The sequence below is a fragment of the Canis lupus genome, chromosome 10 (assembly GCF_011100685.1).
Source record: "Canis lupus familiaris isolate Mischka breed German Shepherd chromosome 10, alternate assembly UU_Cfam_GSD_1.0, whole genome shotgun sequence".
Taxonomy (NCBI): Eukaryota; Metazoa; Chordata; class Mammalia; order Carnivora; family Canidae; genus Canis; species Canis lupus.
The window spans coordinates 26077465-26103909 of record NC_049231.1 but is presented as its reverse complement, the minus strand read 5'-3'; the positions used below and the strand labels follow the sequence as shown (position 1 = coordinate 26103909).

The 26445-nt window shown below is 49.8% G+C and overlaps 1 protein-coding gene and 1 long non-coding RNA gene across 2 annotated transcripts in view; one reads left to right on the top strand and one right to left on the bottom strand.

Moving 5' to 3' along the window:
- The first annotated feature begins 2086 nt into the window (after positions 1–2086).
- FAM83F (family with sequence similarity 83 member F) overlaps positions 2087–26445 on the top strand; it is a 34416-nt gene continuing 10057 nt past the window's right edge. Inside the window, exons 1-3 of the mRNA XM_038550489.1 lie at positions 2087–2618; positions 24659–24826; positions 25362–25483. Coding sequence (XP_038406417.1) covers positions 2124–2618; positions 24659–24826; positions 25362–25483 — 785 coding nt within the window. The 5' untranslated portion in view covers positions 2087–2123. The remainder of the gene's footprint in view (positions 2619–24658; positions 24827–25361; positions 25484–26445) is intronic.
- On the bottom strand, positions 10425–18160 carry LOC111097644. Its single transcript, XR_005365566.1, has 3 exons — positions 18027–18160; positions 15900–16007; positions 10425–10633 (listed from the first exon to the last, which is right to left on the bottom strand). It is a non-coding gene; the product is annotated as an uncharacterized LOC111097644 (long non-coding RNA).

Here is a 26445-nt window from a genome sequence, read left to right as displayed (position 1 = left end):
GGCCTCACCTCAGACCTACTGAATCAGAATCCTCATTTTCACAAGATCCTCCAGGCAATTTCTATGCACAGGAAAGTGTTGGAAGCAATGTTGTAAGCCACTTTCTACCAGTCAGACACAAAACTGATTAAATCAAATACCACATCTCAGCTAATCCCCACAACAATCTGGGAGGTATTAGGAAATCACCATTGTTATCCCGTTTTGCAGATGAGGACACTAAGGCTCTGAGAGCTAATGATCTTGACCTGAAGCCACCTGTGCCTGATCCCAGCATGATGCTCTGGCTATCTCCCTCTGCCTGGAGGGTCTTCCTTTGCTCTTTCCCCTTGAAATATTCTCATCTTTTAGGCTCCACTCAAAATCCCCTCCTGCTGGGTAAGCCTCTCTTATCCACATCGCATTGGACAGATTTATTTCTTCCCTCACAATCCCCACAGCTCCCTGTGCATACCTTTCTCTTGGCCCTATTTCATTCTGTTTTAAAGAAATATGTACTAAGTGCCTACCACATGCCAGACACATTGTAGGCATTGAGTAAATGTTTGCTTCCAAAGCACTGCTGCTTGAGTTTATCAGAGCACTTTTGTTACACCTGTGTTATCCCCCCACCTCCCCGAGTTCCTCTACGCTCCCAGGGCATAGTCTAGCATCTCTTAGGGCCTCAAAATCTTTAGGAAGTGAACTAAATGGTCTTCATTGTAAAGATGAAATTTGCCTAAAGATGAGTAAAATGTTTGCCAAAAGTGAGGCCTTGCAATTCCTAAGGGTGCCAAGGTGATAGGCATTTCTCTGCCCACCACCACTGATCTTTGGGCTGACACTGGTGCCAGAAGCAACCGCTGTCACAAGAGTCACAGATATTTGAAAATCTAACCCTCTTTTTTTCCCCCCCACACTGTCAAAGGAAGGCCCAGAAACAGGCAACTTCTTCAAATTCCCTGCAGTTTAGAATCAGGTCCCCAGTAACCTTCTGCCATTTCACAAGGAAAAAGGGCAAAGGTGACTGAGATGTACAGCAAAGATCATGGAGACAACAGAGAAGCTAATAGAGCCCATGCCCTGCCTCTCCTTTTGCGGGAGGCCTGGTTAGACCACGTGTTTCAAGGCCTCAATTTCCTCAGCTGTAAAATGAGGGGGTTGGACTAGTTTCTAATGCTCCTTCCAGCTCTGAGATGCTGTGCTATAAAATGGGAGAAATGTGAACCTTTGGTTGCTATGATCTGAAAATATTTTGAATGTGGAGAATCAAATTGTACAGCGGTGCATGAACAAAATAATATGTTAATGACTAAGAAGATTGTATTTAATCCAATGGGAAACAGCAGAGCAGCCGCTGCTGGTGAGATGTGTGTGTGTGTGGCTTCTTTCCTTGAGCTCAAACATGTACTTTGAATCACTAATATAGTAATCAGGCCTCTGGCAGCCTGTCTTGCCCAAACACACACACACACACACACACACACACACACACTTGTCACTTCAAATTAAAATGGGGCAGGGGTGGGGGCGGCGCGGAAACCCACCACCGCAGCTGACATCTTTGCTGTATTTGGATTTGTTCTATTTTTTTAGGAAATTTTTATCGTGGTGAAGGTCCTGTATTAGCTTCTGGAGCCCTCTGATCTCCAAACTGGGACACGTGGGCCGGGAGCTGGGGGTGGTGCAGGCCAACCGCCCCCCACCCTGGGCCGTCACAATCCTGTCGGGCAGCGGGGCCCGCAGATCCCCACGGCGGGGAGCGGTCAGATCCACCGCCCCGAGGCACCGCGGCCAAGCACGTGCTCGCGGCCGTAGCTGCGGAGAAGATGAGCGCGCACCTGCTGCGGGTCGCGCCCGGCCAGGCGGCGGCGGCGGCGGGGGTTAGGTGGCCTCTGGTGCCTCCCCCGCGAGTTCCTGCCCGCCCGAGGGCGCCCGCCCCCCGCCCGCCCCGCAGGCCCGAGCCCCCGCCCCCCGCCCGACGGCCGCGCCCGCGCCCCGGCCCGCGCGGATTGGCCGGCCTCGCGGCCAGGTGAGGCGCCCCGCCCCTCGGCTCCAGGTGCGGCGGGGCGACCGGGGCCGCGGCCGGGGCCGGGGCCGGGGCCGGGGCCGGGGCCGGGGCCGGGACGGGCGGCCGCAGCGCCATGGCCGAGTCCCAGCTGAGCTGCCTGGACGAGGCGCACGTGAACGAGAGGGTGACCGAGGCGCAGGCCGCCTTCTACTACTGCGAGCGGCGGCGGGCCGCACTGGAGGCGCTGCTGGGCGGCGGCGAGCAGGCCTACCGCGAGCTGGTCCAGAAGGAGCAGCTGCGGGGCTTCCTCTCCAGCCAGGAGCAGCAGGCCCTCCGCGCCGCCTGGAGCCCCTACGAGGCCGCCGCCGCCGCCGCCGCCGCCGCCGCCCGCGGCAAGAGCAAGGCCAAGGCCAAAGCGTCGGCGCAGGCCGAGCCCGAGCCCTGCGAGTCCCTGGCCTACTGGCCCGACCGCTCCGACACCGAGGTGCCCCCGCTGGACCTGGGCTGGACCGACACCGGCGTCTACCGCGGCGTGAGCCGCATCACCGTCTTCACCCACCCCCCCAAGGAGGAGAAGGCGCCCCACCTCAAGCAGGTGGTCAGGCAGATGATCCAAGAGGCCCAGAAGGTAGGCCCCCACCCCAGACCTGTGCGACCCCCACCGGCAGCGCCTGGGACCCGGCCCCACCTCCGAGGCAGGGCCTGGGGCAGGACTACCCCGGGCCGCTCTGGAAAATGGGCCCAGAACCCTCCCTCGGGTCGAGGGGCTGGTGAGGCCTCCACAGAGGATGGATGGGAATGTGTTTGGCGAATTACAAGGTGGTGGACAGTTTGTCATTATTACAGTGTCCGGAGGGCTGGCTTTCCTCCGCTCTGGGCTTCTATTTCCTTGACAAGTTAGTCTCTTGTAGGGAGAAGGGGGCTGTGGGGCCTTGTGGCAAAATGGGCCACTCAGAGGTCTTGATGACAACCCATGGGCGGCCCAGGGATTTACACAACAGATCCCAAGCGATATTCTCATTTGGTTCTCAATCAGCCCCAAGAACTGGGTGCTGGGACTTCCCTACCCCAGCCGAGCTGTTCGTTAGGAGGCCCCCAGAGTCAAGACTGGGCTGGCATTCACACCCCCTTGGGGGCCAGTACTAGAAGTCAAGCAGCCTAGAGTGAATGAAGAACTATTTTGAGCACCCGCTATGGGCTTGGCTCTGTGCTGGCCACTTTGACAAGGCACATAACTGGAATCAACAGCCGGGGCAGGGAACCCTGGGTGACGGGGTGGTTGAGCACCTGCCTTTGGCCCAGGGCAGGATCCTGGAGACCAGGGATCGAGTCCTACGTTGGACTCCCTGCATGGAGCCTGCTTCTCCCTCTGCCTGTGTCTCTGCCCCCCACCCCCTCTCTCTGTCTATCATGAATAAATAAATAAAACTTTAAAAAAAAAAAAACAGCTGGGGCAGGGTGCGGGTGCAGTGTGAGAAAGCTCGCACTGTGTCTACTCTGCTTGGGGGCTGACCTCAAGAGGGGATGTTTCCACAGTAGCTGGTTGGAATACTGATGGGCCAGTAGGTTGTGGGGCAGGGAGAAGAGTTTAATCTTTACTCTCTGCCCTTGGGTAGGGGCACCTGGGTAGAGTTGTCAGATAAAAAATGGGACATTCCATTAAATTTGAATTTCAGACAACAAATAATTTTTAGTATCTGTATGCCTCAAATATTGCATGGGGCATACTGATACTAAGATGTGTGTTGTTCATCTGAAATTCAAATTTAATGGAGCATTCTCTAGTCCTGTTAGTTAAATCTGGCTTCCGTGCACAGATATTTGAGGAACACCAGCAATCTTTTGTGCCCAGTTCAGAGTATACAACAGGAGTGGCTTGGACCCACCCTTCTAATTTAACTGGATGGATGTGGTTGAGTCCTGTTACCCCTTGAGGCTGAAGTGGCCTGGGAGGAAAGACTAATCTAGAAAGACCAGTGGTGACGCTCCTTTTCCTGGAAGGGATGATGCAGGTTGTTGGCTAGATCGGCTGCCAGAAGGAAGAATGAACTTTTCACCGTCCAAATGCCCTCCTCCCCCGGTAAGAAGTTCCTCCTAATTTGCCTGAGCTTTCTTTGTATATTGCATCCTGCAAAAGAGAAAGGCAAGTGTGAGAAGAGGAGGAGAAAGGACAAAGGATAATAGTACTGTAAATGCTGTTCAGCTGGAGCAAGAGGTCAGGTCTCACGATGCAATCCTCAAAGCCTTGGTTCGTTAGTGCTTCCTGGGTGCCAGGCCCAATGCTAGTAATTTGCTTTCATTTTCTCTCTTGCTTTTCACAACAACTAGGTGAGATGGGGATTTGCCTTATTTTTTATTCTGAACAGTTACTTGCCAAAGGTCACACAACTAGTAAGTGGCTGTGCCAAGATTCGAAAGCCAAAGTCCTTGCCCTTAACCACTGTGCTGTCCTGCCCTGCTCTCTGATGGTAGTGCCCCAGGACTAAACCGAGGGGGGTGAATGGAGCTAGCTTGGTCACAACCTGGGGTACAGATTTTGTGTCCCTGTTAAAAGAAAAGAAGAGACAGGACCCCTGCCCACAGAGGCTGCCAGTCCCATGTGGGATGTCAGGAGTCTCCTGTGGAATGTAAAGTTCTTCACTCTTTAAATGTTTAACAATAGAAACTTTAACAATTGTGAACAAATCCAATGTGTACATATTGAGCTAGTAGTTATTTCCTAAGTGCCCACTATGTGCCAGGCGCCGGCCATAGAAGCACATAAGTTGTGGGTTTTGCCCTCCAAGAGTTAATTAACTCAGATACTGGGGGAGATACTGGAAGGAAAAGTAAGGAAAAGCGTTGTTGTTGTTGTTGTTGTTGTTGTTGTTTTTTAACCTAATCTGGGAGGGCTTCCTGGGGGAGGTGAATTGCAGAGTTGAAAGGGGAAAGAGAAGGAAACTGGAATGGGCGGTTTTTCCATTAAGAGACTTGGGAGCAGGAGCAAGAGATTTTTTTTCCTTCAGAATAGCAAGTGCTATGGGGGTGTCTGGGTGCGCCTGGGTGGCTCAGTCAGTTAAGTAGGCAGGCTGCCTTTGGCCCAGGTCATGATCTCAGGTCCTGGGATCAAGCCCCTCAGCAGGGAGTCTGCTTCTCCCTCTCCCTCTGTCTCCCCACCCCCACTTCTGCTCTCTCAAAATAAATAAATAAAATATTTAAAAAAACAAAACAGCAAGCAGCTTTGGCAGGAGGAAAGAGCTATGGTGGTGGAAGCTAAGTACTAGGTGGGGCCTGGTGCGAGCATCCTAACACTGAGTCTAGAGCAGGTGAGCACACCCTATCAGAGGCAGCTTCTGAACCTATCTATGACCCCTCAACTCCCAGGCCTCTGGGGGCCCCACTGTCACTCAAGTCTCTACAGCACCTTCTTCTCAGAGACCCCATGAAGTAGGCAGGACAGAGAGGTTGACCTGTTTCACAGGTCACAACTGAGGGACAGAGGAGGAAGGGAGTTTGCCTGAAGATCACATGGTTGGTGATGGAAAGACCCAGACCCCTCGCTTCTGCTCTAGAGGCTACACCCTTTTACCTCCATCTGCTCCTGACTCCCCCAGCTTGTTCGGCTGGTAAGCAACCTTCCACAGCTGTTCCTCTACACTTTCCCCCTTCCTTTTCACCCTGATGCCTTGAGGGAGTTTCCTTTGTCTGCAGGGGAAGTAGTCGGCCTGCTGCGGCCTGGCTGCGAGGCCAGGTAAGGCAGGCTGAGATGGTTTCTGTGCTGAGATGAGGGGCTGTGGTAGGAGGCAAAAGGACATGCACCCATCCAGCTGCATCCCGGAGAGTTCGTAGTTTATCTCATTTCATCTTCAGAAGACCTTCATGAGGCTCTATTGTCTTTATTCCTGAATGACAAACAGAAAACTGAGGCACAGGGGAGTAGGCAGGACTTTACCCACTGCCACAGACCTGTGAGGGCTTCCCACCTGGCCTTGGATCGAGAGAAGGGAGCCTAACTAGGAGACAGTTTGAAAATCTAGGGGCACCTGGGTGGCTCAGTGGCTGAGCATCTGCGTTTGGCTCAGGATGTGATCCCGGGGGTCCTAGGATCGAGTTCTGCATCAGGCTCCCTGCAGGGAGCCTGCTTCTCCCTCTGCCTGTGTCTCTGCCTCTCTTTCTGTCTCTCATGAATAAATAAATAAAATCTAAAAGAAAATCTGATTGAGGGTGAGGGGAGGCAGAGGGCACTGAAGAGACAGGCCAGCAGGTGTAGAGGTGGGACCTGGTGGACTGGGAGGAAGGCCTCCAAAGCGGCCAGTTGTGTGTGTTTCTAGGCCTCTGTGGATGGCGGAAGGCCCTTGTGGCTGCACTGGCTCTGCTGGCTGTGCTGGCTAGCTGGCATTTAGACACTTGGCCATGTTTACTTGTGGGGTGCAGTTTTTTCCTGCTGCCTTTTCCCCCTTGAATGATCTGCTTATTTTAGTGTCACTGAATGATGGACTTTGTGTAAGCTAGCTGCAGGCAGAAAAGGTGTCTTCAGGGACCAAGAAATGAGTTCCTGGCCTGTCTCATGCTGACAGAGATGACCAGGGGAGGTGGCTACTGCGGCTGCTCAGGTCACTGACTGCAGAGGGCCAGAAGAGACCTCAAGCCAGACCATGTGTAGACTGGGAAATTTTGGGTTCTTATGTACAGGAGCAGAGGGAGAGGACCAAACGGCTGCAGTTTGGGTGGGCTCGTGATTTGGAAGGAGCATGTTCATCTGGTCACTGGACAGATATTTCAGCGTTACTGTGTGCTAAGCACATTAGCAGAAAACAGGCATATAAAACACACCCCTGCTCTTGAGTAGCCAGCTAATCTACTAAAGCATCATTAGAATATGCTAAGTGCCTGACAGAGGGCATGGCAGCAGGGGCATTAACCCAGACCCAGGTTAGGGAAGGCCCTTTGACGCTGAGGATCTGGCCACAAGCATGTCCAAACGCAACAGGAAGGCTGAGATTGCACCAAGCCTCCACCCATCTTTGCATCTCCACCCTGTGCCTGGTGGCATCTGTTTTTGAGGCTCCTCCATGGGTTTAGAGAGGTTGCCTACAGAATAGAAAATTTACTGGCCCCCTACCTCATTGACTGACCCTTGACCTCGCACTCCTGGGCCTCACACCCAAATGCACTTCACTGCCAACCACACAGTGAGTGCCTTGTGTCCTTTGAGACTCAATCATCACATGAGGCAGAGTATTATCTTCATTTCTGCAGGGAGTCATCTGAGGTCCTAAAGGGTGAAATGGCTTGTCTTTAGACCAAAGACAAAGAGATTTTATAGCCTCTCCAGGTCTGTGGTCAGAATTACCAATGACTATAGACAGACAGAAGATTACAGACAGAACCCAAGAGAGGGAGGCTGGTAGACCAGGCAGTTTTGATGAGCCAGGAGCTCTTCACTCCTGTTGCAGCCAGACCTGCCTGGCTAATGGGAGACAGACGAGCATGTAACAGGCCTGGCCCTACCCCTGCCTGCCTGCTGATGGCTTTGTCTCCTTTCTTTCAGGACCCAGCTCAGGTGCTGTCTCTTCCTTGGCACTTTATCAAATTTTCAATTCAAAAGTGACCATTTTGGGAGGCACCTGGGAGCCAGTTAAGCATCTGACTCTTAAAAAAAAAAAGCATCTGACTCTTGATTTCAGCTTGGATCATCATCTCAGGCTCGTGAGATCAAGCCCCATGTGAGACTCTGCACTGGGCATGGAACCTGCTTAAGATTCTCTCCCTTCCTCTGCCCTCTCCCCGAAACTCCACACCTCCCCCATCCCTGAGCTTATTCTAAAAAAATTAAAATTAAAATTAAAAAAAGCCACCTTTTTGTTGTCAGACATGGCCCCTTGTTTGTTCCAGGTTTGTGCCTGACACACAGCTCACTTTGGGAGAGCTCGTTTTATCCTCAGGGACTAGCAGCTTTGGAGGAATGAGACCCCACCATATCCTCTGAGTCTCCTTTACAGGGCCCCAGTGGTCACAGGCAGTCAGTATTTGTATAAAGGGTTGGAAACTGTCTCCGATTGGCCATCCATCTCTTTCCATCCCTGTAGAGAAGCAAGTGTCTGGAGAAGTCCCCTGTTGAACTGCGTGTTACCCAGGAGATTCCTTTCATCCCCATTGTAACAAACTGCAAAAGGGTTTGGGGAAAAGCAGCAGAGCAGGAGGCATGGTTAGAGGTCTGGAGAGTTGATGGGGGTGAACACCTGGGGAACATGTGCCCAGGGGGTAAGGCAAAGTCTTGGGGTCTCTGGCTCACCATGCCAGGAGACACACCTTGCAGGTGGCTGTTTGCCACTAAGTAAAGCTAGTCTTCCTCTATTAGCCTCGATCAGCGCTTCCCTCGTTCAAGGACATCCAGCAAATAGTGCCAAGCCCTGTCTCTGTACTGGGCCCCATGCTGGGCACTGGGATATTGGCATGAGGTAGATAAAAAAACAAAAAGAAGTCTGATCCACCTAACCCTTCTTCTCTACACGAGTAACCATCCCACACAGACTTTGTTACAGAGGCACAGGGCAGTTCCAGAGTCCTTGTCCCACTGAGGCTGGTGGATTATGGTGCAGCTGCAGCTCCAAGGACTGAGCACAGCCCTTCCGGGATCTTGCCCCAGCCTGTCCCGGCACCCCTGCCAAGCCCCGAGCTCTTTGGCTGTTGGATTCTAAGCGTCTCTCCTTTATGCTCAATCACTGATCCTAGGAGCCAGAATTTCAGAGCAATGGAGACCCAGCTTCATGTCAAGGTCAAGCACAGGCCTTGAAAGACCTTTAAATCGAAAGATCTTGGTTTCTGTCTAGATCTGGCCACTCAATAGCTGTGTTCCTTTGGGTAAAGCACTTCCTTCTCTGAGGCTCCTGATCTGCAAAATGGGAGGATGATCCCTAGATTTCTGGATGGTTTTAAAAAACAAGGATGAGGAGGGGCACCTGGGTGGCTTAGTTGGTTAAGTGTCTGCCTTCAGCTGAGGTCATGATCCCAGGATCCTGGGATCGAGCTCTGCATCAGGCTCCCTGCTCAGTGAGGAGCCTTCTTCTCCTTCTCCCTCTGCTTACTGCTCCCCCTGCTTAATTCTCTCTCTCTCTGTCAAATAAATAAATAAAATCTTTAAAAACAAAACAAGGAGGAAACTATGTATGAAAACTAAGGATACCAAGAATGTAGTCCACAAATGTCAATTGTTCTGGAAAGGACCTGCTGCCTTCTCAGCCTTCTTTCAGAGCAGGGGAGGGAATGTGGCCGAATTTCCTCCCAGGAAGTAGGGATGCCACGTCCAGGAAATGAATTAGGAGAGTTAGGAGTCACTTCCCATTGTTGGGGCTGGGGACCCTATGCAGGGTATTTCCTTTTTCTTCCTTGTGAGAGAAGACCAGCTGCCCACTACCCTCCACCCCTCCCACCAATCCCACTGCATTTACCTGTTGGCCTTGCTTTGGTGGTAGCTGTTTGTCAGAGCAGCTGTCTGCCTGTCTCCACTGTCTGCAGGGCTATGGGATCTGAATAGGCAGCCACAGATCTTCTCTAAGATCTGCCATGGGCAGAGACAAGACAGGAAGGCATAGAGGTGTCCCAGTTCCTAAACTGGGCATCCCCAAGGGTGTTCCCCTCACACTGTCATTCAGAAGGGCCTGACTGGCTGCAAAGCCCAGCCCAAAGAGCCTGAGGGCAGTCTGGAAATATCCTCAGGAACTAGAGCTTTCAGAGTTGGGCAGTGGGGCGTAGGAAGACCAACCGTGCTTCTCTCTGGAGGAGAAAGAGGCCTGGCTTAGTTCCTCTAAAATCTGACACTGAGTCCCTGAAACTCTGAGGATGGGTGTTTCCCAGGGAGCTCAAACATCAACGATGGGGCCTCAATAAAGGGGTACCTTCTTCATGACCTTCTCTTGGTTTCATGGGGAGCAGATCCAGGTTTGTTGGGTTGTGGTCTCCCGACCAGGCTACTGCCAAAGGAAGGAAGAGTACACAGTTGGGAGCTGGGAGCCTAGGTGTCCTCATTCTTGCTCAGATTGTCTCTGTCCTCACCCACTTGGTGACCCTGCCTCAGGCGTCATCTCTGCATCAGTAAATGGGGATAATTCTTGCTTTCTTGCTTTCTTTCACGAGTCTGCTGAGGCTCTAAAGCAAGACTGGGAGACAGCTCTTTGAAAAAGATGAGTAATGTATGCAGATAAAACGGATTTCTATGAAGAGGGGCTAACGTGGTTGAAAGATGGGCGCTGGGATCCCTGGGTGGCGCAGCGGTTTAGCGCCTGCCTTTGGCCCAAGGCGCGATCCTCGACACCGGGGATCGAATCCCACGTCGGGCTCCTGGTGCATGGAGCCTGCTTCTCCCTCTGCCTGTGCCTCTGCCTCTCTCTCTGTGTGTGACTATCATAAATAAATACAAAAAAAATTAAAAAAAAAAAAAAAAGAAAGATGGGCGCTATGCTGTTTCCTTTAATTAATCCAATCCTCAGCCCCTCACAAGGGATGCACTGTTTTCCCAGAGGCTCAGAGAAAGCACAAGGTCATAGAATTCATAAGAAGCTAGCTGGGATTCCACCCGGGTCGGAGTTCAAGGCTTCTGTGCTTCTGCTACAAATGCCATTACCCTTGGGGATTGTCCTCTGGGGCCACCTCTTCCTTCTGAAACTTAGAGAAAAAAGGTGTATTTGTTGCCAGCCAGGCTCTGGGAAGGTCACAGACTAGTTTGGAGACAGACAAGTACAGGGCTGCTAGCTGCTCTGATCTGTGCCGACTAGGTGAGAAGATTCTACTTGGAGACATTGGGGCAGGTGTCACCTGGAAACTGAGTGCAGGTAGCTTCCAGGGACCTACGCTGTCCTCTTAATGGCCACGCTCTGGCCCCCCTGGGGCTTGTGACCTCACTGAGCAGCTGAGGCCTTGCTGGGATTCCCAGCCACCCCCCTAGTCCTTCCATACTCTCAGCCCCTAGGATGCTGCCTCACCTTGGCTGGTGGCCAGATCCACCTCCCTTTTCTCAGAGTGTATAAGGCAGAGCCTGTTCTTGGGCAGGATTCCAGTCTGGGGGATGGGGGGAGGTGGGGAGCAGGGCAGAGTCCTGGCTGCCTGCCTGCCTGCCTGCCTGCCTGCGCTCCTGGCACCGGCCTGAGCAGCCCCCACCGGCCTGACTCACTCCAGTGACCCCTGCTAGATCCTTCCCCCACCGCACCTCACCACCCCGGGTGCTATGACCAGTCAGCTTCACCTGGAGCTGCTGCTGCCTTGTCTGGTTTTGTTTTTCCTTCTCTGAAATCTGTGGAGTCTGTGGACTTGCTAGTGATCGCATAATCTTAGCCCTGGGTTAGAGCCTATGCTTTACTAATTATTAGTCTCCCTGGACCAAGTTTCCAATAATCTGTAAGCTCCGCCCTGCACAGCTTGTGTGGTGGTCATCTTTCTGTTGGGCCCCTCGAAGTACTGCCTGGGCATGTGGCAGGCTCTGGATAAGTATTCTTTTTGTTCTCTCTTCTAGCAGTGAGTCAGCAAATGCTTGGGGCAGTGGCAGGGCTCAGGGTTCTTTAACCTTTTGGTGGGTCCCGGAGGACAGACTCTGAGTGTTCTTTATTCCCCCTTCTCTTCCCTGGAGATGCCACATATGTGTTCATTCATTTAACATGGTGTTGGGGACCTACTATGTGCCCAGTTCGAGAAATATACAGCGGAATGAAATATGGAGCCTGACCTTGAGTCTAATAGAGGTAAAAAGAAGGCCTAAGTCTGAAGGAGGCAGGGCATTTGGGGGAGGGGGTCAATGGCTGTTCTTAGCACTTCAGTGCCAGACATACACAGGTGCCAGCCCTTTTAGAATATATTATTTCATTTCATTTCCACAACAAATCAGCAACCTTCCGTTTTACAGACAAGGAAACAAGTTCAGAGGGGACAGGGTCACACCTCTGGTTACTAGTGGAGCTGCATGGAACTGAGTCTGATTCCCACGGAGTTCCAGGAGAGCAGAGGCCTCCCAGGAATTGACAGCTGAAGCAGCCAGTGTGGGAAGGAGGGCGAGGGGGCCATGTAAGGCCAGAGGCCACAGAGGATGAGAATTTACTTTATTCACTTTATTTGCTGCACCCCAGTGCTCTCCAGACCACCTTCCCCAACCACACTCCTCCCTGCACTCTCCTCTCTGGGGAAACCCTCCCAGGTAGCATCACTTGGCAGTTATCCTTTCTGAGGATCTAAGAGTTATCCTTTCTGTTTCTTAGAACCTCCCGGGTCACTGCCAACCCCAGTTGTCTTGCCCTGGTGAATCAATCAAGAAATACCTCAGTAGGGATCCCTGGGTGGCACAGCGGTTTAGCGCCTGCCTTTGGCCCAGGGCGCGATCCTGGAGACCTGGGATCGAATCCCACGTCGGGCTCCTGGTGCATGGAGCCTGCTTCTCCCTCTGCCTATGTCTCTGCTTCTCTCTCTCTCTCTCTCTCTGTGACTATCATAAATAAATAAAAATTAAAAAAAAAAAAAAAGAAATACCTCAGTAGGTACTTTCCGAGTCTTGCCTTGCTCTGCCTGTGTATTGTATAGTGTTCCCAACACCAGGCCAGTAACCCAGACCAGCAGCTGATCCTAAAAATCATCTGTGTATCATTTAATTTTTTTTTAGCAGCTGATTTATCTTCCTAATTATGTTTAGCTTTAAGCTAATGTTAAAATGAGCTTGCATTAGATAATTTTCACTAATTAACACCAACTTAGTGCAGGGAAATAATCCCAGAAGCCCTCCGTGGGGCAAGGAAAAGCTGGCCTAGGATCTTAAAAAGAATTGCTATGCTTACTCCCTAGCGGGTCACATATGGTTCTTCGCGGCTAAATTAGTTGACCTTGCTCACGTGGGTACGATCTGCTTTCCTTCTCTGGAGAGCTAGCCTGGGTTTCTTACATATTGTCCCCTTCATCAGCCTATTTTGGGGTATGAGTGTCAAGAGGGTGACAGCCTCACAGGGTCAGATCAACAGAGAGTGAGTCCCAGTGGCACACGGGAGGGAAACATGACCTTGCAGGGTCAGGAACAGAGACCAAGTGGTCTGGGAGAGGAAGCAGCCTGGCTGGGGTGGGATTAGGCTCCTGTGGCTACCCCTGCATCATGGGCATCCCAGGATCCTAGTGTTTAATGATGTCTAATTAGCTTGAAACAATGTAACATGGCCATAGACAGCTGGGGAGCCTCAGCTGACAAAGCACAGATGCCCTGCTGGTGGAATGGGGGCAACCTGGCCTCTGAGCAGAGCAGGACTCCACTGGTCTTGGCTCTGCCTTCTTGGTGGGCCAGGGCTCTGGACCAAACTGTGTCCTTAGCATCCCGAGGGAAGCCCCCTACTGCAGAGGTGTTTTTAGAACATTTATAGCAGGTCAGGCTCTGGATAGGAGGGAATGACAGGTCCCTGCTCTCCCCCTGCCCCACTCCAGTGCTCAGGACTGACACAGGCCTGAGCAGTTGAGCATCCTGGGAAGGGCACAGACTGCCCTAAGGGCAGGGGACAGAGAAGGATCCTGGGACACCCTCTGGGAAGAGTGAAATAAGGCCCTCTACAGAGAAAGGGCACCCATCACCCCAAGGATAGGGTGGTCGCAGCATGATTTAGGGCATGAGGTCAAGGCTGGGGGCCTGCTGGTGTGTTTGGAGAACACAGAGTGATTCCTGTGGTACGAGTTTATTGGAAGCACAGGGAGGGTCTTCAGCTGGGCTAAAGGCTGGATTCTGTAGGCAGCCTGGGGTCAGTGTGTTTGAGCAGGGGAATGACATGTTTGGGATTGTGTTGCTGGGTCTGCCTGCCAAGAGGGAGAGGGATTGTGTTGCAGGATTTCTCTGCCTTTTGTGCCCGCAGCTCTTGGTCATGCCACTTTGAAAAATGAAGAGCTAGAGCAGATGAAGAGTGGTGGGTAGCAGGGCCAAGTTTACTGAGCAAAAGTACAAAGCTTCCAGACAGGGGACCCCTGGGTGGCTCAGTCAGTTGAGCGTCTGCCTTCAGATGCTAAACTATATTGGGCTTCCTGCTTAGCAGAGAGTCTGCTTCTCCTTTTCCCTCTCCCTCTTGTGCTGTTCCCCCTACTTGTGCTCTCTCGCTCTCGCTCTCTCTCAAATAAATAAAATCTAAAAAATAAAAAAAACAAAAAGCAAAAACAAAGCTCTCAGAGAGGGAGGGGGACCCGAGAGGGTTGCCCTCAGAGTTCCTATGTTTAGGGGGTTTTATGAACTCTTTTGTGGAACTTTCTTAAGCAACCAGAGTGTGCTGAGTCGTGCCCAACAGGGTCACATATCTGTCTACCTTTTAGGTTAATGTCTGTGCACTGAAAGGTCTGTTTTTGCTGACATCTGGGGGCTTATGTCCTAACTGCCCCTTGCCCATGATGGTGACAAATGCTATGTAGTTGTCTTATCTTAGGACGTTTTGCAGAAGTCACTTCTGCAAGGGCTGCAAAGCAGTGCAGTCGTGTCTAAGCTGCAGCGCAGGATGTTAGTGCTGTTTTATCTTAGCTGACCTGACTCTGTATTTTCTTGTCGGGGACCCTGGCCCTGACCACCTAACTGTCCAACTTGCTCCTAACAATTGGGATTGCGTGAGCTGGTATCCCATCAAGCTAATGCTGAGCATCAGAGGGCAGCCACCGTACCAGGTTCCTAGCAGACTCTACTGCATTTCTGTGCTTCCTCATGGGACCGTGAGGCAGCTTCAGTTTACAGGTAGAATCCAGAGGTCTTCCCGCCAGCGTGGGATCCCTGACTCCAAAGTCAGCTTTCCTCACTGCAATACACTCTTGGACGAGGGGTCTAGCAGAATGAATCTGGAGCCCAGGGTGGGACGTCTCAAAGGGGATGGGGGCAGGGCCAGGCAGTGTTCCGTGGGTGTCCTCTCCAGGGGGGCTGTGCCGACCTCCCCTGTTGGCTCTCCTCTCCCTTTTACCCCAGGGAGCGGAATCAGAAAGCATAGCATAAAGGTTTCTCATCCAGTTGTTCCCACCCTACCTGTGCAGAATTGGTGATAATTCAGATGGAGCCCGCTGCAGTCTTGATGACGAAAGTGAGTCTGGTGTGCCCAGGGCGCTGAGAGTCCCCCCCCCCTCCCCCCAGATGAGTTGTTTCCATCCTCTGGCAGCACCTTGCTGGGCTCCACTAACAGCTGTGCCGGTGAGGTTCCCAGGGCCACCTCGGGGTCCTCTCTACTCAGGCAGCTGTTTGCTCACCGCCATCCAGCTGCCCATGTGCAGCTACAGACACCCAGCATCGCTCGAGGAACAGTGCATCCTACAGACTCTCCACTTAATTGAGCTGCCCTTCCCTTTAATTAGTTCAAGTTCTGACCTTTCTGTAAGTGTAGTGTTGTCTAGGCTTTAATCACCACCCCAGGCTGGGCCTGCCGGGCATGGTACTGAACAAAGGAGAAACATCTCCACCTTGATGTCTGAGCCTGCGGGCGGTCCCAGCAGCTGGCTCCCTGGGAGCGTGGCGCCCCCTCACTGGCTCTCTCCGACTCCCTCTCTTGTCGCCCCTCCCCTGAAGTGCTGGCCCTTTCGTCCTGCGTTCAGTCTCTAGGAGAGAAGATGGGCACTGCTCACACCAGGCCAAGCCCCGTGCTCCTGCGCCGCCTGCATCGTCTCACTTCAAACCCGGAACTTCTCTGTGAAGGCATCACCTCCCCATTTGAGGAAACTGGGCCTTAGATTAAGTGACTCACTCTAGAGGTGCCTGGGGGGCTCAGTCAGTTGAGTGTCTACCTTTAGCTCAGGTCATGATCTTGGGGCCCTGGGTATCAGCCCCACATTGGGGTCCCTGCTCATCAGGAAGCCTGCTTCTCCCTCTCCCTCTCCCTCTGCCCCTCCCCCTGCTTGTACTCTCTTACTCTCTCAAATAAATAAATAAAATATTTAATAAAAAAGTAATTAAATGACTCACTCAAGGCCATACAGCCAGTAAGACTGTCTGCTTCCAGAGAGTGTATTCTCTTGCAACTACCAGTCAGAACTCGAAGCATGACCCATCCACCACCTGCATTCAGATCACCTGGGGGAAAAGGTATTGCTGAAATGCATTATTTAAGGACTTGCTAGATCAGAATCTCTGCAGATGGGGCTCTTGAATCTGCACGTTCAATAAGCACACACCCCCATCCCCAGCCCACCCTGAATGATTCTTTATACGCTGGAGTTTGACAGCCACTGCCCTATAGACCTTGATCTCTCTCTGGGTAGATAAGAGGAGACTCCTGACTGGCTGAGCCAGCACTACCGTCCAAGGGAAAGGTAAGGGCTGCTCTCTGGTCCCAGGCACACTGACTGTCCTGGGCTGCCAGATAGGTGGCCAGCTGCTGCCCTCCCTACCCTGAGGAACTTTAGGGCTCACAGTGTGGGTTGTTAGCCCCATTTACCTATGAAGGGGCCCTGTTAATGGCCCCTTATAACCGTACAGCTTTTTCGTGGGATTCCATGAGCATGACCTCATCTGAACCTCCCAACAGCCCTGGGAAGTAAATGTCAGGGCTCCAAGCTCACATACGTCATTACCAGGAAGCAGGGACTGGAACCACTGCTGTACCTTTGTGGGCTTTCTTCCCTTCCTCCCCAGAAAGATGTGACTATCAGCCAGCACCCTTGCAGTGAACAGGCTTGGCCTGTGGCCCCTTCCTGCTCCCACAGAGCAGAGGGAGGAAGGGGTGGATCTTTGCCAGCAAGGACAGCCACACCTGCCCCAGTGCACACAGCTCCACGTCAGCAGAGCCAGGGAAACTGTGAAGGAGAAAGTGGTATTGTCCTGCTCTACTGAAGCATCCTGGTTTTGTGTGACCAGAAGTGGGCTGGGGTCCTCGCCAGAGAAGATCCCTGCCCAGAGCTGCCCTGTCCCCATCACTAGGGGGTAGGGGTGTGACGGGGGTTGGTGGGTGATGATGGGTTGGTGATGCTATAGGGAAGCTCAGGACTGGGGTCAGAAGGCCAAGCTTTAGTCTCACCTGTGCCCAACAGAGTAAATTAACCTTGGGGCTGGGTTCCAGCTGTGAAGTTGCCTTTTACTTCTGAGATTTCGGGAGTCTGGAATGTCCTTCAGTGCAGGGGCTAAGTGCTCAGGTGCAGCCTATGCCCTGCACGCAGGCACAGCCGGGAGGCTTTGTGGGGCTGACATGCAGCCCGTCACAGGGAGGACGACCTCCCTTTTGCAATTTGCACAAAGGTGCTTGCCCTATGTGCTGCTAGCAGCCCTGCCTCCTGGCCTGATGTACTTTGGTTAAGTACTGTCCTCATGTACGAGCTGGCTGCTCCTTTAAGATATTAGGTGGGTAGAACAGAGACAGACCAGACCTTTGAGCTGTCGCTCAGGTGGCAGTCTTAAAAAGGCACCCACTTCTTTTCCCTTCTGTGCACCCTTGAGGAAGAACATTAACTCTGCCTTCCAGCAAGAGGATCTTACCAGGAATCTTGCTGTATTATTTTTTTTTCCTCCACCCTAGTGCCTTGTCATTAATGAAATAAAAGAGATGACTACAAAAGCTCCATCTGCACCCCACAAATGCAACATGTAGACATTCATTCCGCAAACACAGAGAACTGACTCGGTGTAGAGATGTCCCCTGAGGGTGGAGATGCTGATAGAAATCACGTGGTCCCTGCCATCTAGGAGCCCACAGCCCAGTGAGGGACAGAGCTGTTCAGCAGATGTTACTTGCACTAAGATGTCAAGGACTCTCGCTTGCCTGGAATACAACGTGGGCAGGAAGCAGGGAGTGGCAAGCACTGCTGGGGAGGGAGAAGTTCAGGAAATTCTTGGCTGAGCTTGAAAGCTGCATAGGAGTTTCATAAGGTATAGAAAGAATAGGAACAAAAGGACTCAAAACCACCCAATGTGTGTAAAGGTGCTCAAAAGGGAGTGGCAGGGTGATGCAATTTTGCCCCAGGAGACATTTACCAGTCATACCTACAGATATGTTTGGTTGTCACCACTTGGAGTGATGCTACTGCCATGCTGCTAAACAGCCTGCAATGCAAAGGACAGCCCTCCCCCCACCCTCCCCTCCAGCAAAGTAGTACTCACCCCAAGAGGTCAATAGTGCCATAGTTGAGAAACCCCTTGTTAGGGAAATGGTAGGTCATTCTGCATAGCTGAATTCAAGGGACGAAGGTGATCTGGCCCAAGATGAAGCTGGAGATGCAGAAAGGGGCCAATCAGAAGGCCCTTCAAATACCAAGCTAAGGAGTTTGGACCTCTCTCAAGGGCCCTGGGGCCCCCCAGTTCATGAGGCTGTTGTCTGGGGGGATCGCTGCTGTGGAGAATGAGAACACAGAGACTAGTAGGAGAGACTAGTTGAGTCTTCTATTCTAGAAGTTCAGTAAGTGATGAGGGGGCCTGAGTGAGAGCAGCAGTGCAGTGGGAACAGAAAGGAGTTGACCCAGAGAAGGTGAATGGAGCACAGAGGACCCGTTGGACTCTGCGACCAATTGGTTGTGGTCAGTGGGGAGGAGGAGGAGACCAGCAGACTCGGGCTTCTGGCCAGGGTGGCCAAGAGGATGTTGATTTTGGAAGTGCCTGTGGGGCACACTAAAATCCTTTAGTCTGGGTCATCCAGACACACCAGGGGTGCTGGTCCCTGGCAGGCAGTCTTGGGCAGAGCTGCCTTGGAGTGCGTGGGGAAGGTGGAGTCCTTTGGTTATTTTACTATCTAATGCTAATTAAGGAATCCAGACAGAGAATCTGAAAAGCTGGCAGTGTAATTAAAGGTAAATGACAGAGGAGAGTTCTGAGGCTTCCTAACCCTCCCCTGCCCCCCTGCCCTTATGCCAAGGGAGGATATCAGAGGAGGAGATGTTAAGCTAACCAAACACCTGATGAGAAGTATTGCAGCATGATGCCTGCGACAGCTTCTAAAAACTCCTGCCACCTCGAATTAACCTCTCCCCACCCGGGGCACTGCACATCAGTGGGTAACCAGGTGAAGGACACTGGGAACCTGCTGGGTGGGCCGGGGGGATTGACTTTTCTCTCCTGACAAAATCTATCTCCCCAGGTTCTAAGCCTGTGACGTCCTTCTTTTCAAACCCCATTTTCCATTTGCACCAGGAATTTCAAAGTTGGGTTTGGGGTGGAGGATTACGTGGCATATTAAACACCATGGCAGAGGGAGCGGGGAGCTGGTTTGCTTGGGCCTGGAGCTGTGGAGCTGAATGTCAAGCAGTGCCCTCCAGAGACCAAAGCGGAGGGTAATTATCACTTCTCCTCCACAATGAGATTGCAGAAGTCAGAGAGCAATTGATTTCTCTTCCTACTACAGATATTTCACTGTTTAATTGGTAGTGACACAGATGGCTGGCTCTCACCGGGGTGCCACAGACCAAACCTCCCGAAAGCGAGGCCCTCGAGACTCATCTCTCCCTCTGGCTCATGATCTGTTCACATCACCATCCTCCGCCAGGTGGGGTTGGGTAGGGGTGAGGGCGGGCCACTGCCTGCTTGCTTTTGCAATTGTGAAAGGAAAGCAAGGGTGTGAATCCAGAAGCGTCTCAAGAGCCAGTCATCTGTGTCATTGAGAGTTGACTCTGAGCTGGACACTGTAGAGAGTTTGGAAATGAGCAATGGCCTGTGGCCTCAGACAGCACTTGGGAGGTAAGATATCAGAAACCCTGCAAGATGGGGGAAGTATGTCCTGATGCAATGGAGCCCGATGCATCCAGTTAAAACCCTCCACGATCCAGCCCAACCCTGTTGAACTCTCACTACCCTGAACTGCTCTGAGCCGCCCGCTTTGTGTTTGTCTGTTTTAGACCTCAAGTGCAGAGCTGATCGTGACTGTCAGGTCATGGGCGCTGCAATCATCAATCCACAGAAGGCCCAGCCCTCTTATTTTATTTTCTCCTTCCCTTCCTCTCTCCCTCAACAGGCAGCCACCCTAATGTGTTCATGTCCCTGCACGTGTCTGGACCCTTGACATTTTATGTCCTGCATTTTTATTTACATAAATGTTATTAGGCTATATAGATCTCATTCTCTGACACTTTAAATCAAACTATCCGTTTTCAAAAGAACTGTCCCGGTTCTGCACCAGAACTTGTACACTGATTGCTCCTGTCGGCTACCAAGGACTCTGCAATGTGCATTTCTCACATTTTCCTTACCAACATTTTTTTTAGAGATGGGCAACTCCTTGCTATGCCAAAGAAAGCTGCAGTGAATGTCTTTGTTCCTGCCCGCTTACAGACTGTTGCAAAGATCCAAGAGGTTCCCTGGGTGGCATGGCTGGGAATGGCATTGCTGGCTTGAGTTATTCACCATCCTTAAATCCACCAAGCTCTGCCCACTGCTGTAGGGAATAGTTTGTAGCAGTGTTCCCTCCCACCAGCAGTGCATGAGGGTTCCCCTTCCCTCACATTCCAACATTTGGAATTAGCCAGCTTTCTCATTTTTAGTGAATTTTACAGTGTAAAGCAGTATCTCTCTCTCTCATCTCTTTGCTTTAATTTGAATTTTTCTGATTGCTAATGAGGTCTGCGTCTCTTTATATACTTATTAACCATTCAGGTATCTCCTCTAGGAATCGCCTATTCATATCCTTTGCCCATTTTTTAAATTAGTTCCCTGTCTTTTTCTTGCTGATTTGCAGGGAACCCTTGTATAGTATTAATTCTTTTTGGTTGTAGACATTACAGGTATCTTTTCCCTGTCACCAATCAGTTGGCTTCATCTAAGCATCTTCCTTGAAACAGAAAATTCTTAATTTGTCAAATGTATTATATTTTTTAATTTCATTTGTCTTATGATTTATGTTTTTAGACTCTTAAGAAATCCACTTACCTATCTTATCAATTTTTATCTTTCACATTTAGGTTTATCTTCCACATTTAGGTAGTTCGCCTACCTGAAATTCATCTTTATTTTTTTTTTTAAAGATTTTATTTATTTATTCATGAGAGACACAGAGAGAGAGAGAGGCAGAGACACAGGCAGAGGGAGAAGCAGGCTCCATGCAGGGAGCCTGATGTGACTCAATCCCAGGACTCCAGGATCACACCCTGAGCCGAAGACAGATGCTCAAGGCTGAGCCACCCAGGCGTCCCAAAATTCACCTTTATGTATAGCGTAAGGCAGGGATACACTTTTTCTCTTTATAGTAAGCCAATTCCCAATAACATCTGCTAAGCAACATTTTTTCTCCACTGAGTTGTGATTCTACCTCTATTAGACTTAAAGTTCTATGTTTCTGACACACAGTTGTTTCCATTGGTTTTTTAATTCCTTCCTACCTTAGTACCCCAATGCTTATTACTATGTGTTGTCAGTATATCTTACTATCTGGTAGGAAAAGTGTCCCCTTTCAGCTTTTCTTTTTCAAAATGGACTTGTCTTTATTCTTCCTTGCATCTTGGAAGTATTTGAAATCCTCAAAAAAATTTACCGGACTTCCATTGGAATTGCATTGAATTTTATTAATATGAAGAGAATTCGATTTTTCAAATATTGAATCATATTATCCATATTTATCCACAATTTATCTCTTCATTTATTCATGTATTTTATTTTTTATTTTTTTATTCATGTATTTTAAAATATCCTTCAATAGAGCTTTCTAAATTTCTCCATAAGGTATTAATTCTCAAATCTTATGTGCTTAAATTGCAATTTTGATCTTAGTTTTTTCTCCCCCTTCCCCCTTTTTTATTTGATTGCTACTGTAGTAGAAGAATGCTGTCGGCCTTTGTTAGTTTTTCTTGTATCTGGCAATCTTGCTAAATTCTCCTGTTAATTCTAATAACGTTATTCTGCATTTTACTGGGTTTTCTATAAAAATATCATCTCCAAGGGTGCCTGGGTGGCTCTTGTGTTAAGTGTCTGACTGTTGATCTCAGTTCAGGCCTTGATCTCAGGGTCATAAGTTCAAGCTCCATGCTCCACTTTGGACTCCACACTGGGCATGGACCTACCTTAAAAAAAAATGTCATCTCCAAATACTAGTAGTTTTGGCTCTTTTAATCCTTCTCTCTCTCTCTCTCTCTCTCTTTTTGTCATGTTGCATTGGTCCAATACTTTTTTCACAACACGTGGTGAAAGTATTATTGACATTCTTGAGACTTAAAGGGAATGCATCTAATGTTTTTCTGTTCAATATGTTTCATGTGGGTTTTTTGTAGATAGCCTTTATCAATTTAAGGAAGGTCACTTCTGTTGCTAGTTTTTTGAGAATTTTAAACACAAATAGAGATCTCATGTTATTAAATACTTTTTAAAAACCTATAAAGAAAAAAAAAAAACCTATAAAGATAATATATGGGTAGCCCGGGTGGCTCAGCAGTTTGGCGCTGCCTTCAGCCCAGGGTATGATCCTGGAAACCCAGGATCGAGTCCCATGTCAGGCTCCATGCATGGAGCCTGCTTCTCCTTCTGCCTATGTCTCTGCCTCTCTCTCTCTCTGTTTCTCATGAATAAATAAATAAAATCTTAAAAAAAATAAAAATAAAAACCTCAGAGGCAGTTAAAAAAAAAAAAAAAAGGAAATATATGATTTCCCTACCTTGACCCCAAAGATGTTATAAATTAAAACAACAGATTTTCTGATGTTGAATTTCCTAACATTTCCAGGATAAACCTGGTTATGCTATATTATGTTTAATTTGCTTTTAATGACTTAACCATGTCATTCTCATTTTCAAATTCATCAGTGTGTAAATAGTCCTAATATTCCTTTTGCCATTTTACTATTTCTTAAGTAGTACAATTTCTTAAAAAGTAAATATATGTGTGGCTATTTCTCTGTTTTTACTCAGCATTTTATTTGCATTTCCTGTTTTTGTCAAACTAGCCAGAAGTTTGTCTATCTTGTTTGGTCTTTTTTAAAAAAACCAGCTATTTTAAAAAAATATTTTATTTATTCATTCATGAGAGAGCGGCAGAGACATAGGCCGAGGGAAAAGCAGATTCCCCACAGGGAGCCCAATGCAGGACTTGATCCCAGAACGTTGGGATCATCCCTGAGCCGAAGGCAGACACTCAACCGCTAAGCCACCCAGGTGTCCCAAAGAACCAGCTTTTGATGTGATGTTTCTAAAATACCTTATAGTGTCAGAGACTTGAGTTCAAATCCCTGCTCTGCTACATGCTAACTGTATAACCATAGGCCATCATTTGGCCCCTTTTCATTTACCTCCTTATCTGTAAAATGAGAACAGTCCTCCTTATTGTGAGGATCAAATTAGAAAATTTACCTAAAGCATCTGGAACAGTGTGGAGCACATGGAAAATGTGCAGTGCATGTTAGTCCCTGACCTCAGTGCCGTTATGATGTGTTCTTTGCCTGAAACACCCACCTTGTAGGCTTCTGCTAGCCCAGGTGGAAGCTGCGTACAGATTAGGAAAAGGTGTCCCTTCCTCAGGCAGGCACAGCTTCCACTCACTGCCTCAGCCCAGAGCTCATGTGCAGTGCACAGCCTGTATATCCATGCACGACAGCCCTGCCCACTTGCCTGCTGGGTTTTCCATCCAGTTCATTTCTCATGGTCCCTGAGGCTGCCCATTCTTCAGGTTTCAGCTTCCCTGATGAAGGCTTTCTTGTTCTCCTTTGGCTGTAAGTAATCATTCAGTCTCCCTCCCTCCTGCTGTCCCTCTTCCCACCCACCCCCCTTCCAACTTTGAACTCACATCACATGTCACTTGTGCATCTCTTAAAGCATTTTATCTCATTTTGCCTCATGTCTTAGTTATTTTGTGCAAATGTCTTATCATTCCAATGGGATTAACCCCTTGAAGTTAGGGATTATAGTTTAGATCCTCCCTCTGCCTATGGGGCTCAATAAATGTTAACTTGTATGGATGATTATGAAATAGTCTTAAATAATATTGTGTGAATGGGAGGGTAATGGTAGAGCACATGTGTAAGGGTGATAGGGATGGAGGATACCACTTGTTGAGCTTACCATGTGCCAAGCACTGTGCCAAGTGCTCTCATAGTTTACCTCCCTAAGCCCTCACAACAACACTTTGAGATAGTTGCTATTATTCACTGGGCACTGATGAATCAGTGGTGGAGCTGGTATACCAGGCCCAGTCTGTCTCACTTCAGAGTTTAGGCTTTCAGTTACAACTAACAGAAATCAAGAGTCCTAGGCAGTGACCTTTACTTGAGGGTGGTGTGGGATGACCTGGCCAGTTGGAGGCCAGAGAGTTTGAGCTAACTGGAGCTCTCTATCTGATTCTGCAACCAAGGTGAGTGTGGAACTTTGCACAGCTCTAGGGAGATCAGAGCACCAAAGCCTGCAGAGAATGGGTTTGAGCAGATCTGTAGGTGGTGGAAAGGAGTCCATCCCATGCTTCTCAGTGATCTCATCTTCTTGAGCCTACTTGTTTCCCTAGGGCCACTAGGACCAACTTTCTTCAGCCTCCTAGATCTCCCTGATATGACTTCTGAAGAGCTGCTGAAGAATGCCCAGGGTGAGGTAGTGTCAAGGATGAAGTACAAGTAGCATAGCCTGGACCCACAGGCATTTCTCAGAGCAGAGAGCCTATCTCTGGGCTCAGATGTGCTCAGAGGTGGGTGGGGATGTGGAGATCCCAGGAGTGGTGCAGATGGGGTGTTTGACTCTTGGCCTCCAGTTACCTAGGCCCAGCTGGTCCTCTCTGGGACACAGTGTATCACTGTAAATATGGCATCACCACATGCCTCACCAGTGCCCTTCCCCATCCAGGTCATTGCTGTGGTCATGGACCTCTTCACCGATGGTGATATCTTCCAAGACATTGTGGATGCTGCCTTTAAGCGCCGGGTCCCGGTGTATATCATCCTGGATGAGGCAGGCGTGAAGTTTTTCTTGGAGATGTGTCAGGGCCTGGGACTCACTGACTTCCGTATTCGGGTAAGTTGTACCACTGGGGTAGAGGTGGAGTGTGGGGAGGGAAGGGCAGGAGATGAGATGAGGCTGCCTCTGCCCCATTCTCTGCCTCCTCCCCAGTTCAGGGGCACAGGTGAACGTCAAGAGCTCAACCCTTCTTTCTGTCTAAAACCATGCCTTGTGAATTGATAACTCTAAATTATATGCCCAGCTTAAATTTTATCTCAAGACTATTGAGGCTAAGGAGTCTGCTCTGGCCCAGTCCTGGGGTGCTCACCTTACAAAGTCACTGTCAGGATCAAAGGTCAGGCTATGGTTCTCTTCTGGGGAGCTTTGGGAACCATCCTGGGCTCATCCATGCTCTAAACAAGATTTGCTAACTTCCTCTCCAAATGGAGTTCCACCTCTATGGGTGTAGGAAGCAGAGTGTAGTATAGACAGGAGCCAACAAGCAGGATTTCATGGACAAGAGGGTTCCTTCTTTGCCCACACAAAACTTAGCTCAGAGCCTTATAAGCCCTCTGCCTGAGTGACAATGCCTTTCTCCTCTTCTGAACAGAACATCCGTGTCCGCTCTGTGACAGGTGTTGGCTTCTACATGCCCATGGGGAAAATCAAGGGGACCCTGTCATCAAAGTTCCTAATGGTAGATGGCGAAAAAGTAGCCACTGGATCTTACAGGTGAGTTGGGCCAGGTCAGAGAACCACCCAGGAGGCCTTTATTTATAGTAACAAACGTACATGGTCAGGAAGACTCTGGCCCCCGGAGCTATGGGTTTAAGAGATATTGTGTGATCTAATGGCAAGAAGAGCCTCCTGGCCAGTCCTTGCCCTCAACATTTCTGGCTACTGGATTATTCCAGAAAGGGTCAACTATTACTGGCCATTAAGTGTGGCTTGCCTTTCATGGTCCACAGCAACCGGTTGCATTTTGAGGCCAGTCATCGGGTCGGACAATCAGGAAGCAGAGTGGACCAGATATAGGAAAATGTGAGGGTGTGGTCTCTTTTGCTCAGGCCTGTAGCACTGGCAGAGTGGGCAAATGTCACAGTTATCATACTGCCAGGAAGATCAGAAGGGGCATGATAAACAGTATCAGAAAGCCCCCTTTGGGCACAGCCCCAAAGGCCAAACTTTTTGGAGGCACTTCCCACGCAAAGGGAATTGTGCTGGGCAAAGCAGGGGTTGAAGAACAGCCACATTCTGCCATTGGGAAATGTGTCAGGGTCCCGCTGATCAAGAATGGCAAAAAAGCCACAGCCTTTGTACCCAGTGGTGGTTGTTTGAATTTTATTGAGGAAAATGATGAGGTTCTGGTTGCCGGATTTGATGGCCAAGGTCAAGCTGTCAGTGGAGTTGGCTTTAAGGTAAAGCAGCCAATGTCTCTCTCTTGACCTCAAAAGGCAAGAAGGAAAGACCAAGATCATTCTTGGAGTTGGCTTTAAGGTAAAGCAGCCAGTGTCTCTCTCTTGACCTCATACAAAGGCAAGAAGGAAAGACCAAGATCATTGTTTTGATGGTGAAAACATGACAATAATGAATTTTCATATGCCGACAAAACAAGAGAGAGGAAAGAAGAGAGAAGAAAAAAAGAAACATGAGGATGTGGTGTGGAGAGAATGTGTGCCAAATTCCAATTCAGA